Consider the following 12202-nt stretch of genomic DNA (forward strand, 5'->3'; position numbering starts at 1 on the left):
AAAGGACTACTATGTGACAAACCACGACATGACCCTTATCGATCTTACCTATTTGCTTGTTGCTGCTGAATCAGAAATGATTTGGAGCACTGGTAAAGCAAATTTGATTGGAAGATCTACTTCCCAAACTTCCACGGAATGGTAACATTAGAAATCCAGAAAAGCTTTATCTTCCCAATGGAAAGGGATCGGCCATGGTCAAGTCATCTGACCCAATGGTAAAGAGAAAGGCTAAGTCTGAGATAGTCTCTTGTACCATTCCTAAAGAGTCCATATGTTTCTATTGCCAAAAGAAGGGGCATTGGTTGCGAAGCTGCCTTATTTACCTGAAAGTTCACTAGGATGGTAAAAGTCAAAATTTTGACTATGCTTCAGGTAAAGTCCACTATCTAACTCTATTAAATTCCTAATTGGAGATTCTTGTTACATGATGTGACTAGGTCGCATTTTGATGTTTTGTAGAATTGAAAAAGGAGAGGAAGCTTAGAAGAAGAGTATGATGAATCTGATCGCAAAGATGGATTTCGATCGCATGATTCGAAGATCAGAATTTTGAGCTGCTGCTTAAGAGTTATGATAGATTTCTTAGGAATAGATAACAACACAGTTTTCATATGTATTTGCATTGTAAGGATAAGTTTTTTCCGCTATTTTAAAATAAAAGGAAAATTTTTGATTTTATTTATTTTAAGTATCCTTACAATGGGATTTGTGAAAATTGTTGTTTATATGATTCCATTGATAGCAATGTTGGAAAATGGATTTGATTCTTTCGTTTGTGGTAGTGTCATAATTTACCAAATAAGGAAAGATTTTCATCACCCAAGTTTTAGTTGGATAGAAACTTGGAATCATGCAACTTGTATTGTATGATGAATGAGAATTTTTATCTTTGGGAAATTAAGACTAATTCCTTGTGCTAGGACATTGTGATGAACTTAGTACAGTGTCATGTGTCATGGGTACAAATCCTCTCTTAGATTTTTCCATATTGAACCGCTTCAATACTTTGTCAATATATGTACCTTGGCTTAGACCTATTAATCGTTTTGATCTATCTCTATAGATTTTGATTCCAACAATGTATTGTGCCTCACCTAGGTCCTTCATTGAAAAACACTTTCCAAGCCAAGTCTTTATACCTTGTAAAGTTGGAATGTGATTTCCCATGATCAATATGTCATCCACATATAGGACCAAGAATCTTACCGAGCTCACACTAGTTCTCATGTAAACACAAGATTCATCTTCATTTCTAATAAAACCATACTTTATGATTTCATCATCAAAACGATGATTCCAGTTACGAGATGCTTTTTTAATCCATAAATGCATCTCTTGAGTTTACACACTTTATTAGGATGCTTTTGGTCGACAAAACCTTCGGGCTGATCCATATAGACATCTTCTTCCAAGTGTCCATTCAGAAAATTGGTTTTGACATCCATTTTCCATATCTCATAGTCATAATATGCAACTATGGCAAATAGTATCCTAATTGATTTAATCATAGCGACTGGTGAAAAATTTTCATCATAATCAACCCCATGAGTTTGAGTGAATCCTTTAGCAACCAATCTTGCTTTGAATGTGTGTAAGTTGCCATCCATGTCAATCTTCTTCTTGAAGACCCACTTACTTCCAACAATCTTGCTATTGGGAGGAAGATCAACCAAGTCCCAGACTTGATTTTCTCTCGTGGATTGCATCTCATCGTTCATGGCTTCAAGCCATTTGGTAGATTCGGGATCTTTCATTGCATACTGGTAGCTGACCGGCTCATCAACATTCATCATTACGAAGCACTCGTCAATGAGAAATCCATATCTCTCAGGTCCATGACGAATTCTACCAGATCTGTGAACGCCTTGTGTTTCAGTAGGTTGAAGGACATTGATCTCTTCATCTTCAACGACCTCTTGTTCAGTACTAGTGCCAACTAAAGATGCATCGGGTTGAGGTTCTTAATCTTCTTCAAGTTCCACACGCCTCCCACTTGCCTCATCCATTAGAAACTTGCTTTCTAAGAATTCAACTTTTCGTGAAATAAAGATTTTATTCTCACTAGGGATGTAGAAGTAATATCCTAAACAATCTTTAGGATACCCTACAAAGATGCATTTGGTAGATCTAGGCTCAAGTTTGCTGGAAGTCTCTTGTCTAACATAAGTTTCGCATCCCCAAACTTTCATATAAGATAAGGATGGAGGTCTTCCATACCACATCTCATAAGGTGTTTTCTCTACCTTCTTAGTTGGTGCCATATTCAAGATACGGGCTGCGGTGAGTAAAGCATAACTCCAAAATGATAAAGGAAGAGTACTTCGACTCATCATAGATCGAACCATATCAAGTAAGGTTCGATTTTTCCTCTCAGAAACACCATTAAGCTGTGGTGTTCTAGGTGGAGTGAGTTGTGAGATAATCCCACGACTCCTTAGATGGTCTTGGAACTCTTGGCTCAAGTACTCGCCTCCTCTATCCGAACGAAGGATTTTGATTGTTTTGTCGATTTGATTTTCAACTTCACTTTGAAACAATTTAAACTTTTCAAATGCTTCATGTTTATGTTTCATCAAATACACATAACCAAAACGACTATAGTCGTCAGTGAAGGTGATATAATATATCTCACCATATCTAGACATTGTTTTAAAAGGTCCACATACATCGATGTGTATGATGCCTAATAAAACACTTGCCCTTTCACTTGTTCCAAAGAAAGGGGATTTTGTCATCTTGCCACATAAACAAGATTCACATATGTCAAATGACTCAATGTCATTTGCCCCCAAAAGTCCACTCTTTTGGAGTTGAGATATGCGCTTCTTGTTTATATGACCAAGGCGACAATGCCATAGATATGTTTGGTTCAAATCTGGTTTGGGCCTTTTGGTGTTAACATGATAAAGGGAATTATTGTTTGAGGTATTATCTAGGTTTAATTCATAAATTCCATTTATTGGTCTAGCCTTAAAATAGAAGATTCCTTTCAAGAAGGAGTGAATGTTATCATCAACAAATTTGAAATCATAACCATATTTTCTCAAATGTGAAACTGAAATGATATTTCTAGTAATAGAAGTAATTAAACACACATTGTCTAATGTCAAATACAGACCAGATGGTAAACATAAATCAAAATGTCCTATTGCTTGGACTGCAACCCGTGCTCCATTGCCCACATGCAATACCATCTCATCTGCTTTCAGTTCCCTACTATTTCTGAACCCCTGTAACGAATTACAAATATGAGTTCCAAAACCAGTATCTAATACCCAAGTGTTTGATGAAAAAGTAAATAATCCCATCTCAATCATGAAAATGGATATACCTGAAGGGCCTTCCCCGACCTTCTTGTTCTTCAACTCTACAAGGTACTTAGGACAATTCCTTTTCCAATGCCCGACAACTCCACACTCAAAGCATGTGTCATCTTTGGTTACCTTTTCCTTCTTCTTGGGTGGTGGGTTTTGAGGAGCTTTCTTCCCTTTGCCCTTGCCAGCTTGTGGCTTTCCCTTGAAGTTCTTGCCTTTGTTTTTCTTGACCTTTCCTTCCCTAATCATGAGCACTTGGGGAGTTTTACTTGGGATATTCTTCTCTGTAGTTTTTAGCATCCCGTGCAACTCAGAGATAGGTTTCTCCCACCCATTCATGTTGTAGTTCATGATGAAAGCATTGTAAGACTTTGGCAAAGAGTCCAGAATGATATATGTAGCCAAATCTTGTGGATATGGAGTGCCCAATCTCTCCAATTGATCCATGTAACTTTTCATCTTGAGAACATATGTGCTCACATTCCCACTCTCCTCCATTTTCATGGCATGAAGTGCTCTCATAGTGTCAAACCTTTCGGTTCTAGCTTGTTTACCAACATCTCCTTGAGATGTTCAATCATGTCAAAGGCAGTGTAGTGTTCCAGATCCCGCTGAAGATCGGGAACCATAGAGGCAAGCATAAGACATGAAACATCAAGTGAATCATCTATATGCTTTAGCCATGCATCATATGCAGCCTTTGGGAGAGCAGGTGGTTCATCGGGAGTTTGGTTTTCAAGGACATAGTCTTTCTTTTCTTGTTTCAAAATGATTCTTAAATTTCTGTGCCAATCAAAAAAAGTTGGAGTGGTTGAGCTTTTCTTTGTCAAGAATTGACCAAATGTTCATTGGGTGATATGTTACAGTAATTGGTGGAGCCATCTACAAAAGTTTAACAAAGTTTTCATTTAGTATTTAATTATGTAAATAATAATACCCTTTTGTTTCCAAAAACATTATTATTTAAAGTCTAGGATCCCAGTTACAAATCAAATAAATGGTTAGGTATCCTTTATCCCATTTACCCAATTTTAACAAGGTAAATAACTTGTATTAATTACACCATTTGTAATTCCTAGGTTTATGAGACCCTTAACAATCCATTTGTTAATTTGACATGTTTGGTCTCATCTATGCATTGGAACACTCTTGCTTAGGTGACCTTTATCACAAGAGGTTTCCAATCAAGTCATCTAATTAGAAAAACTTGTACAATTGACCTATAACTTGGTTATAAAAATCAAAAATATACTTTGGCCATCAAAAGATGATGCTAATGGTTAGGTATCCTTTATCCCACTAACATTATACAAGTGATGTGCAAATGTTTCTAAAATTGGATGACATAGACTTGCATTTTGAAAAAGGGATTTGAATGTTTTATTATTCTATTTAAAACATGTGATATCATGACAATTGCATGCATCCAATATGTCATGGTATCAATTTTTCAAAAAAATCACTTTTAAGGTTCTTATAAAAACCCGGTTATTATATTTCGGCTTGGTTCAATTTTAAAATTAATAACTAGTATTAAGTTTGTGTTTGAGCCATGTAGAATCTTTTAATATTGTTTAATAAAACTTCCTTTTATTAAATAACACTTTGGAGTTTGAATAAGTCATAAAAACATGATTTTTACACTTATAATTCAACATTTCAAAAGTTGCCGTAATTAGCAATTTTATAAAACCGGTTTTTATTTTAAGGCTAGAATATGCTACATCCAATGTTCATATTTTATATTTTGAAATCAAAACTCCATGTGATGTTTATTTTTTCCCAAAAAATAGTTTGGGTTTGTGAAAAAGTAAATTATCAACCACACAAAATATTTACTTGAAAAATAAACAACACAAGCATGCGTTTGACATAAATAGGCCTTAAACTATATAACACTTTTGTGAGCCAACACAAAAGTGTTAAGTCCTTCCTAAGGGACAAAGGGACCAAATATTACAACTTGTTCTTCATGTGATCTTCAAGCTCCCACTTGCAATGACAACCACATTTGTTGCAATTTTATAAAACTTTTATAAAAGTTATGAACATTTATAAAATCTTTAAAAAATCGTGGGTCTCCATGGTTCTTCAAGAAATGGCCTCCATCTTCATCTTGTTACATTTCATAAAATAAATCTAGTCTAAAACTAATCTATTACATAAAAATAACATGAATGAAAACTAACTACTTTTATTACATACTTTATGAATAAAAGAATATTGCAAACCATTTTTCAACCAAATCACACAAACAACAACACAAATGGTCCAAGGTTTGTTTATGCTCTCTAAAATACATATAAACATAAAACAACCTTTGTTTTTCTAAGACAACTTTAAGTGACAAAAATACATGTAAGTTTTCTCACATAAAATAACAATTATAAAGTTGTCAAAGAAAATATGTATGAACTTGTTTTTATACAAAAACAAGTTATCCATATTCTCCAAAAACTAAGGATTCCATAAATCAAAAAATCTAACCAAACGTGCAAGGTGGCTCTGATACCAATTGTTGAGTTTTATTTTAAAACTTAGTTTCACAAACTACAAATAATGGCAAACGGAAGACTTGAGTTTTATAAATAACATAAACATTTTATCACCCACCAAGGATCATCTTGCAAGTAAAGGAAAGATTTAAAGCACAACCATAGAATGAAGAAGTGGTAACAACCTTTGAATCACTTTGAGTCCTCTAGGGAAGGCTTGGAAGTTGATGGAGTGAGGATGAACCCTTGAGACACCAACAATGTTCCAACTTGATGTAATGCTAGTTACAACTCTTAAGCTTTAAGTCAAAACAAGATTATGACTTAAAGGGAGGATGCAAGCAACAAATATCTTCAAGAAACAAGACTTGAGAGAATATGGAGAAGGGATAAGAGAGCTCTCGGCCAAACAAGAAAAGAGTGAAGAATATGAAAGCATTCACCTCTTATTTATAATGGAATTATGGTCCAAGAGTCATTAACCATTAATCACTTTAGACGATCTTGTCCCCTATGTCATAAACATATCACCCTAGATTTGATTCTTTTGCATTATACCAATGCAAAGGTCTTTTCTCTTCATCTCATGTTTCCAAGAAGGAAAAGACAAGTCAAGAGTTTATATTTTATAAACTCAAAGTTTATAAGATATAAACTTTGTCTTTTGCCAAAAGACAAAAGGCTTATTAGGTCTAAAAAGATGTACATGACATATATATTCATACATTATGAAATAATGTGTTACTTGTATTAAAAAATAATTATTTCCTTGAAATAAATATTTTCCCAATTATTATAATAGTTTATGAATATTTATTAAAAGCAATTTCTAATAAATAATCAATTGTATCAAGTTGTTGTTAGTGTGACCCTTAGGATCATATGTTATTTAGCAATATCATTTTAATATGACTCTTGAGCATACTAGATCTTTCACTGATCAGTGCACAACAATGTATACTTGATCCCCTAGTCCTTCACTTGACTCACATATTCATGTGAACAAGGAATTAGTCTAAATTTTCCAAAGACGAAAGTTCGCATCCATCAAAACAATACAAGTTGCATGATTCCAAGTTTCTGGCCAATTGAAACTTTGGTGATGAGATCATTTCCTTATTTGGTAAATTTTGACACTACCACAAACGAAAGAATCAAATCCATTTTCCAATATTGCTAAAAATAGATAAGCACCAATTTTCACAAATGTCATTGCAAGGAAATATAAAATAAGATAAAATCAAAATTTTTCTTTATTTATAAAGTGCGGAAAAACTTTTCCTTACAATGCAAGTACATATGAAAACTATGTTACTATATATTTCTAAGCAATTTATCATAACTCCTAAGCAGCAGCTCAAAATCCGATCATCGAACCATGCGATCGAAACCCATATCTTTGCGATCAGACTAAGCATGCTCTTTCTTTAAGCTTCCTTTCTCTTATTCGATCCTACAAAACATCAAAATGCAATCTTATCACATCATGTGTTGAGAACCTATGAATAGGAACTTAATAGAGTTAGATAGTGGACTTACCTGAAGTAGAATCATACAATTTGATTTTACCCTCTCTTAGATCTTTCAGGTAGTCAGGGCAGCTTCGCTTCCAATGTCCCTTCAAATGGCAATAGAAACAAGTGGACACTTTGGCGTTTTGCACATGGAACTATCTTAGAACTGGCTTTTCTCTTATGGTCAAATCTTTTGACCATAGCCAATTCCCTTCCCATATGAGAAGGATTTTTTCTGGACTATCTATGTCATTGCCTACGTCCATGGGAACTTGGGAAGTAGATCTTCCAATCAAATTTGCTTGACCAGTGCGCCAAATCATTGCCGATTCAGCAGCAATTAGCAAATAGGTAAGATCGATAAAGGTCACGTCGTGATCTGTCATATAGTAGTCTTTAACAAACTGACTATACGACTCGGGAAGTGACTGAAGAACCCAGTCAACAGCCAGCTTCCTTGGGAAGACGACACCCAACATTCCCAGCCTGTCAATGTGTGACTTGATGTCCAATACATGTGCACACACATACCTTCCATCTTGGTGTTTACTAGCCAATAGGGCTTGAGTGACTTTGAACTTTTCAAGTCGATGAAGACGTGGGTTAGGGAGAATAATTGGAGGAGGTGGAGAAAGTGAAGTATGATATTGTGAAATATCATCTTTATATGGAAAGCTTTTTCTAAAAGATTCGGGATGACCATAGTTGTCAGAACTAGACATCTACAAGGGAGAAGTTCAAGTTAGTTGATTTAGTCCTTAGTATAACACCCAAAATGAAATATTAAGGCTAGGACCCAACACAATATTCTACAATTCGGAAGAGGGATGTCGTAATCCAATTGTAAAATATTTGAAGGTAGATAAATGACGATTTACCAATTTCCACCATGAAAAACGAAATTGAATATTAGGTTTTAAATGAATTGAAATTCCTAGATTCTTTTGAGATTCATTGAACTTGTCAATGACATGTTTAATCTCGATTATGCCCTTCAAGTTTGTGACTGGGATGCCGAGGATCACAAACAAGGTGTGAATAACCATGAAAATTAGCTTGGTACTCTCGAAGTCATTTATCACCTAATCAATGTGCCGGTTAACCACACACGATCCATTGATCTATGACAAACTACGAGCCACCCATTTCCATCCTTCATTAGTCCCATATTAGTGTGCCGGTTAACCATACACGCTCCACTAACGACTAATAAGGTGCAATGTGCAATTTCATGGGTTAGCATCAAATTCACATTTTTCCTAAGTAACTAAGATTGGGAATTTATAAAAGGTTTAGTTACTTTATATTTCATTATACTTTTAATGAGGATTTGAATGTCCTGTCAAACCCGTTCGGCTAACGACCCTCCACTAGTCAAGAGTGCGGTGGGTAAGTGTGGATACCCATTCAATCGCCATTTTATAGGCAATTTCCTTAAACACCCCTTATAGACTAACTTCGTGAATGAGGCCTACTAACGGTAAAACTGACTTTTAACTTATACATATATAATATATTAAACTTTTAATTGTATATAGTATAAGGGTGTATTTTACACATTTAAAATACTTGGTGGTTTAATCTATTAATAAATTATACTCTTAATTTAATTAAACTAAAATCATATCATTATGGAATTATTAATTCTCTTTTAATTAAACACTTTAATCAATTTAATAAAGTCCATAAGGTGTAACTGAACTATTCAAAACATCAAGGTTATAAAAAATTCAAATAAAAAACTATTTAATTAATTTTTTAAGTTATGAACCCAAAAGTTGCACCTTTTTGAAACCTTTCAATTACTAGATGTTTTAGAATTCAATATTTCAAATTATAACTTTTTAATTAAACTTTTCAAATTCCAAAACTTGAGGGAAAGTTTAGAAACTCTTCAAAATTTTTGGATTCCATAACTTATGGAGTTAATGAATGAGACTTTTCAAGTTCCATAACTTGAGGACAAGTTATGAAACTCTTCAAAACCTTTGCAATTCCATAACTTAAAGAGTTGAAAGTTTCATGAATGAGACTTTTCATATTTCATAACTTGAGGACAAGTTATGAATCTCTTCATGAAACACTTAGATCAAAATATATACTAATATAATTATCATATAACTTATCATTTACCAATTTGACCTAATTTAACTCTTATTGAAAGACAATTCTAATCAAACAATACAAATATTCAAATTATCATATAATAAAAACATTATCTTAAAATTTGATAATTGTCTTTTTTAATTTTGGATGATGGAAATCATTACCTTATCACAAGAAAAATTTTTAATAGTCAAAACAGTTTGTGGTAATGATTCTAATCCAAAACTTGGCCAAAAAACTGAAAAAATCGTCCACTGAACAGTCACCACGTCGTGGTAACTTTGACCACGTCGTGGTGGTCATGCAGATTCCAAAAAAATGATTTTTCTTGCTTTGAACAATTAACCAATGCATCAATATAACAGAAAACACCCATGGCTCTGATACCACTGTTGGGTTTTATGTACTATAACACTCCTATGGTGCACATACAACCCTAATGCTTTGGATCTAAGTTTTCTCTAGTTATAAATGCAAAAAAAATTATCCAAAGCATGAAACCTATCTAGCATACAAATATGGTACATGAATCATAAAACTAGTTAGAAGAATACATCTTATTTGTAGCTTGTAGCTGTTGGCCTTTCAAGAGCTTAACACCTCAAGTGTGATACCTCAAACAAGTCACAAACACAATGAACAAATGGAGAATAATGAGAGAGGTTATGGAGCACAAAAAATCGTCCATCTCTTAGAATAATCCACCCTTAGTCCGATTTTTGGCTTTAGTGGGTTACATATATAGTGTAGAATTTCAAGAGTTATATGTAACCCTAATTATTACACTTAGGCTTATGATCCATAACTTATTTGGACTAATAATTTATGGACTTTCACATAAGCTTAGCCCATTACAAATTAATCATGGATTATTAGCCCAAACGATATGTCTCACGGATTTACATAACCAGTCCCCATTAATTTAATTAGTCTCTTTTGATCACTAAATTAATTCCAAATTAATTCTTGATCAATACTAATTAAATAAAATGATTTCTCAATTAATATATTATACTTATAATATATTAATAAATCACAAATAACCTCTTTCTTAAATATCCATCCTGTCAAATTGTTCTGGTGAAGGCAACCCGAAATGGACCATGCTACTCTCGGGTCAAGTACATACCAATCATAGTTATGGGCTTAGACACCTAATCCAACATGTCCTGCGTACTCGACGAGGTCCGCGTCCAACTTAAGTGACCTACACCCGACGTACGCACCAAGTACGCCCTGCGTATGGACTGACTTTGCAAAACTTTGTTATTTTAAGTTGGAAATGAAAACACCTGGAAACGGATGTTACAAATTTCCCCTAGTTGAATCAGAATTTGTCCTCGAAGCCTCCTCGGGCTTCCAAGTCCAATCTGAGCCTTTCCGATGCTGTCATCGCACCTTCACTAAACCCACCTCCTTGTTTTTGCAGAGTCTTCGTCTTCTTATCGAGGATCGCATCTGGTCTCTCTATGTAGTTAAGGCACTCGTCCACCTGAATATCCTCCAATGGCACTACTACAGTGTTATCAACCAAACACTTCCACCGCTTCATACAGGGCCACCAATAATCGGGTCGGAGGTCTCTATACATTTTCTTCACCCCCGGGTGAATATAAAATCTCGACTTGTGCGCCTCTTCCTTTAGAATTTGATGAGTGCCTACCAAATACGGTACCCAAACTCTCATATGTAAGGTAAATAACCCCCGAATATCATAATCAAAAGAGGACACCTGACCCTCTATGCGCTCACTCTTATGGTGCTCCTTTTCATAGTCTCAACCTGAGCCTCGTGGATCTGCTCCAAGAATGGGGTAATCACTGTCATCCTCAAACATACATCCCTGATAGGAGTACCATCCGCCTTGCAGCTAAGAGCATCGGCCACCACGTTGGCCTTCCCAAGGTGATAAAGGATCTCACAATCATATTCCTTCACCACATCGAGCCACCTGCGCTGCCTCATATTTAGATTTGGTTGATCCATAAAATACCTCAAACTCTTGTGGTCCATGTAGATGATACAATGAACCCCATTCAAGTAATAACGCCAAATCTTGAGGGAAAAAACCACCACGCCAGCTCCAAATCATGAGTGAGATAGTTTGCCTCATGAGGCTTCAGCTGCCTCGAAGCATAAGCAATTACATGACCCCACTGAATCAACACCACACCCAATCCTGTAATCGACACATCACAATATCCTAGGAAATCATCCTCACCCTCTGGTAAGGTCAAAATCAGAGCCTCACATAAATTCTACCTTAAAGTATCAAACGTCGCCTCATGCTCAGGCCCCCAATGGAAAGTAACTGACTTCTTCATCAACATGGTCAGCGAAACTGCGATCCTGGAGAAATTCTCAATAAACCTCCGATAATACTTGGCTAAACCAAGGAAACCACGAATCTCAGATGGAGACCTCAGAACCTCCCACTACATCACGACCTCGATCTTGGCCGGATCAACCTATATTCCCTTCTGATCGACAAGGTGCCCCAAAAACTGCACCTCGCGCAACCAGAACTCACACTTGGAGAATTTGGCATAAATCCTGTCCCTCTTCAGAGTCTCCAAAACCTATCGTATATGATCCTCATGATGCTCCTTGGTCTTAGAATAGACCAAGATATCATCAATAAACACAATGATTGACCGATCCAACATCGGTCTGCAAACCCTGTTCATGAGATCCATGAACGCTGCTGATGCATTGGTGAGACCAAAAGGCATCACCACGAACTCGTAATGCCCATAACGAGTTTTGAATG

General features: G+C 35.4%; 1 protein-coding gene across 1 annotated transcript; it reads right to left on the minus strand.

The window, feature by feature from the left end:
- Positions 1 to 1271: 1271 nt before the first annotated feature.
- Positions 1272 to 3839, minus strand: LOC145130973 (uncharacterized). Its single transcript, XM_079065720.1, has 2 exons — positions 2711 to 3839; positions 1272 to 1939 (listed from the first exon to the last, which is right to left on the minus strand). The coding sequence occupies exons 1-2, from the start codon at positions 3837 to 3839 to the stop codon at positions 1272 to 1274; spliced, it is 1797 nt and encodes a 598-aa protein (XP_078921846.1).
- Positions 3840 to 12202: the final 8363 nt, after the last annotated feature.

Source organism: Lactuca virosa, chromosome 8 (genome assembly GCF_052849685.1).
Source record: "Lactuca virosa cultivar CGN04683 chromosome 8, Lactuca_virosa_CGN04683_v6, whole genome shotgun sequence".
Taxonomy (NCBI): Eukaryota; Viridiplantae; Streptophyta; class Magnoliopsida; order Asterales; family Asteraceae; genus Lactuca; species Lactuca virosa.

Bases quoted from the DNA above. Each gene is read 5' to 3' on its own strand.
- LOC145130973 (XM_079065720.1), bottom strand. From the start codon at position 3,839: ATGAGAGCACTTCATGCCATGAAAATGGAGGAGAGTGGGAATGTGAGC. The intron at 1,940-2,710 runs GTGAAAGGGCAA...ATGCATCTTTAG, and splicing joins ATCCCCTTTCTTTGGAACAA to TTGGCACTAGTACTGAACAA.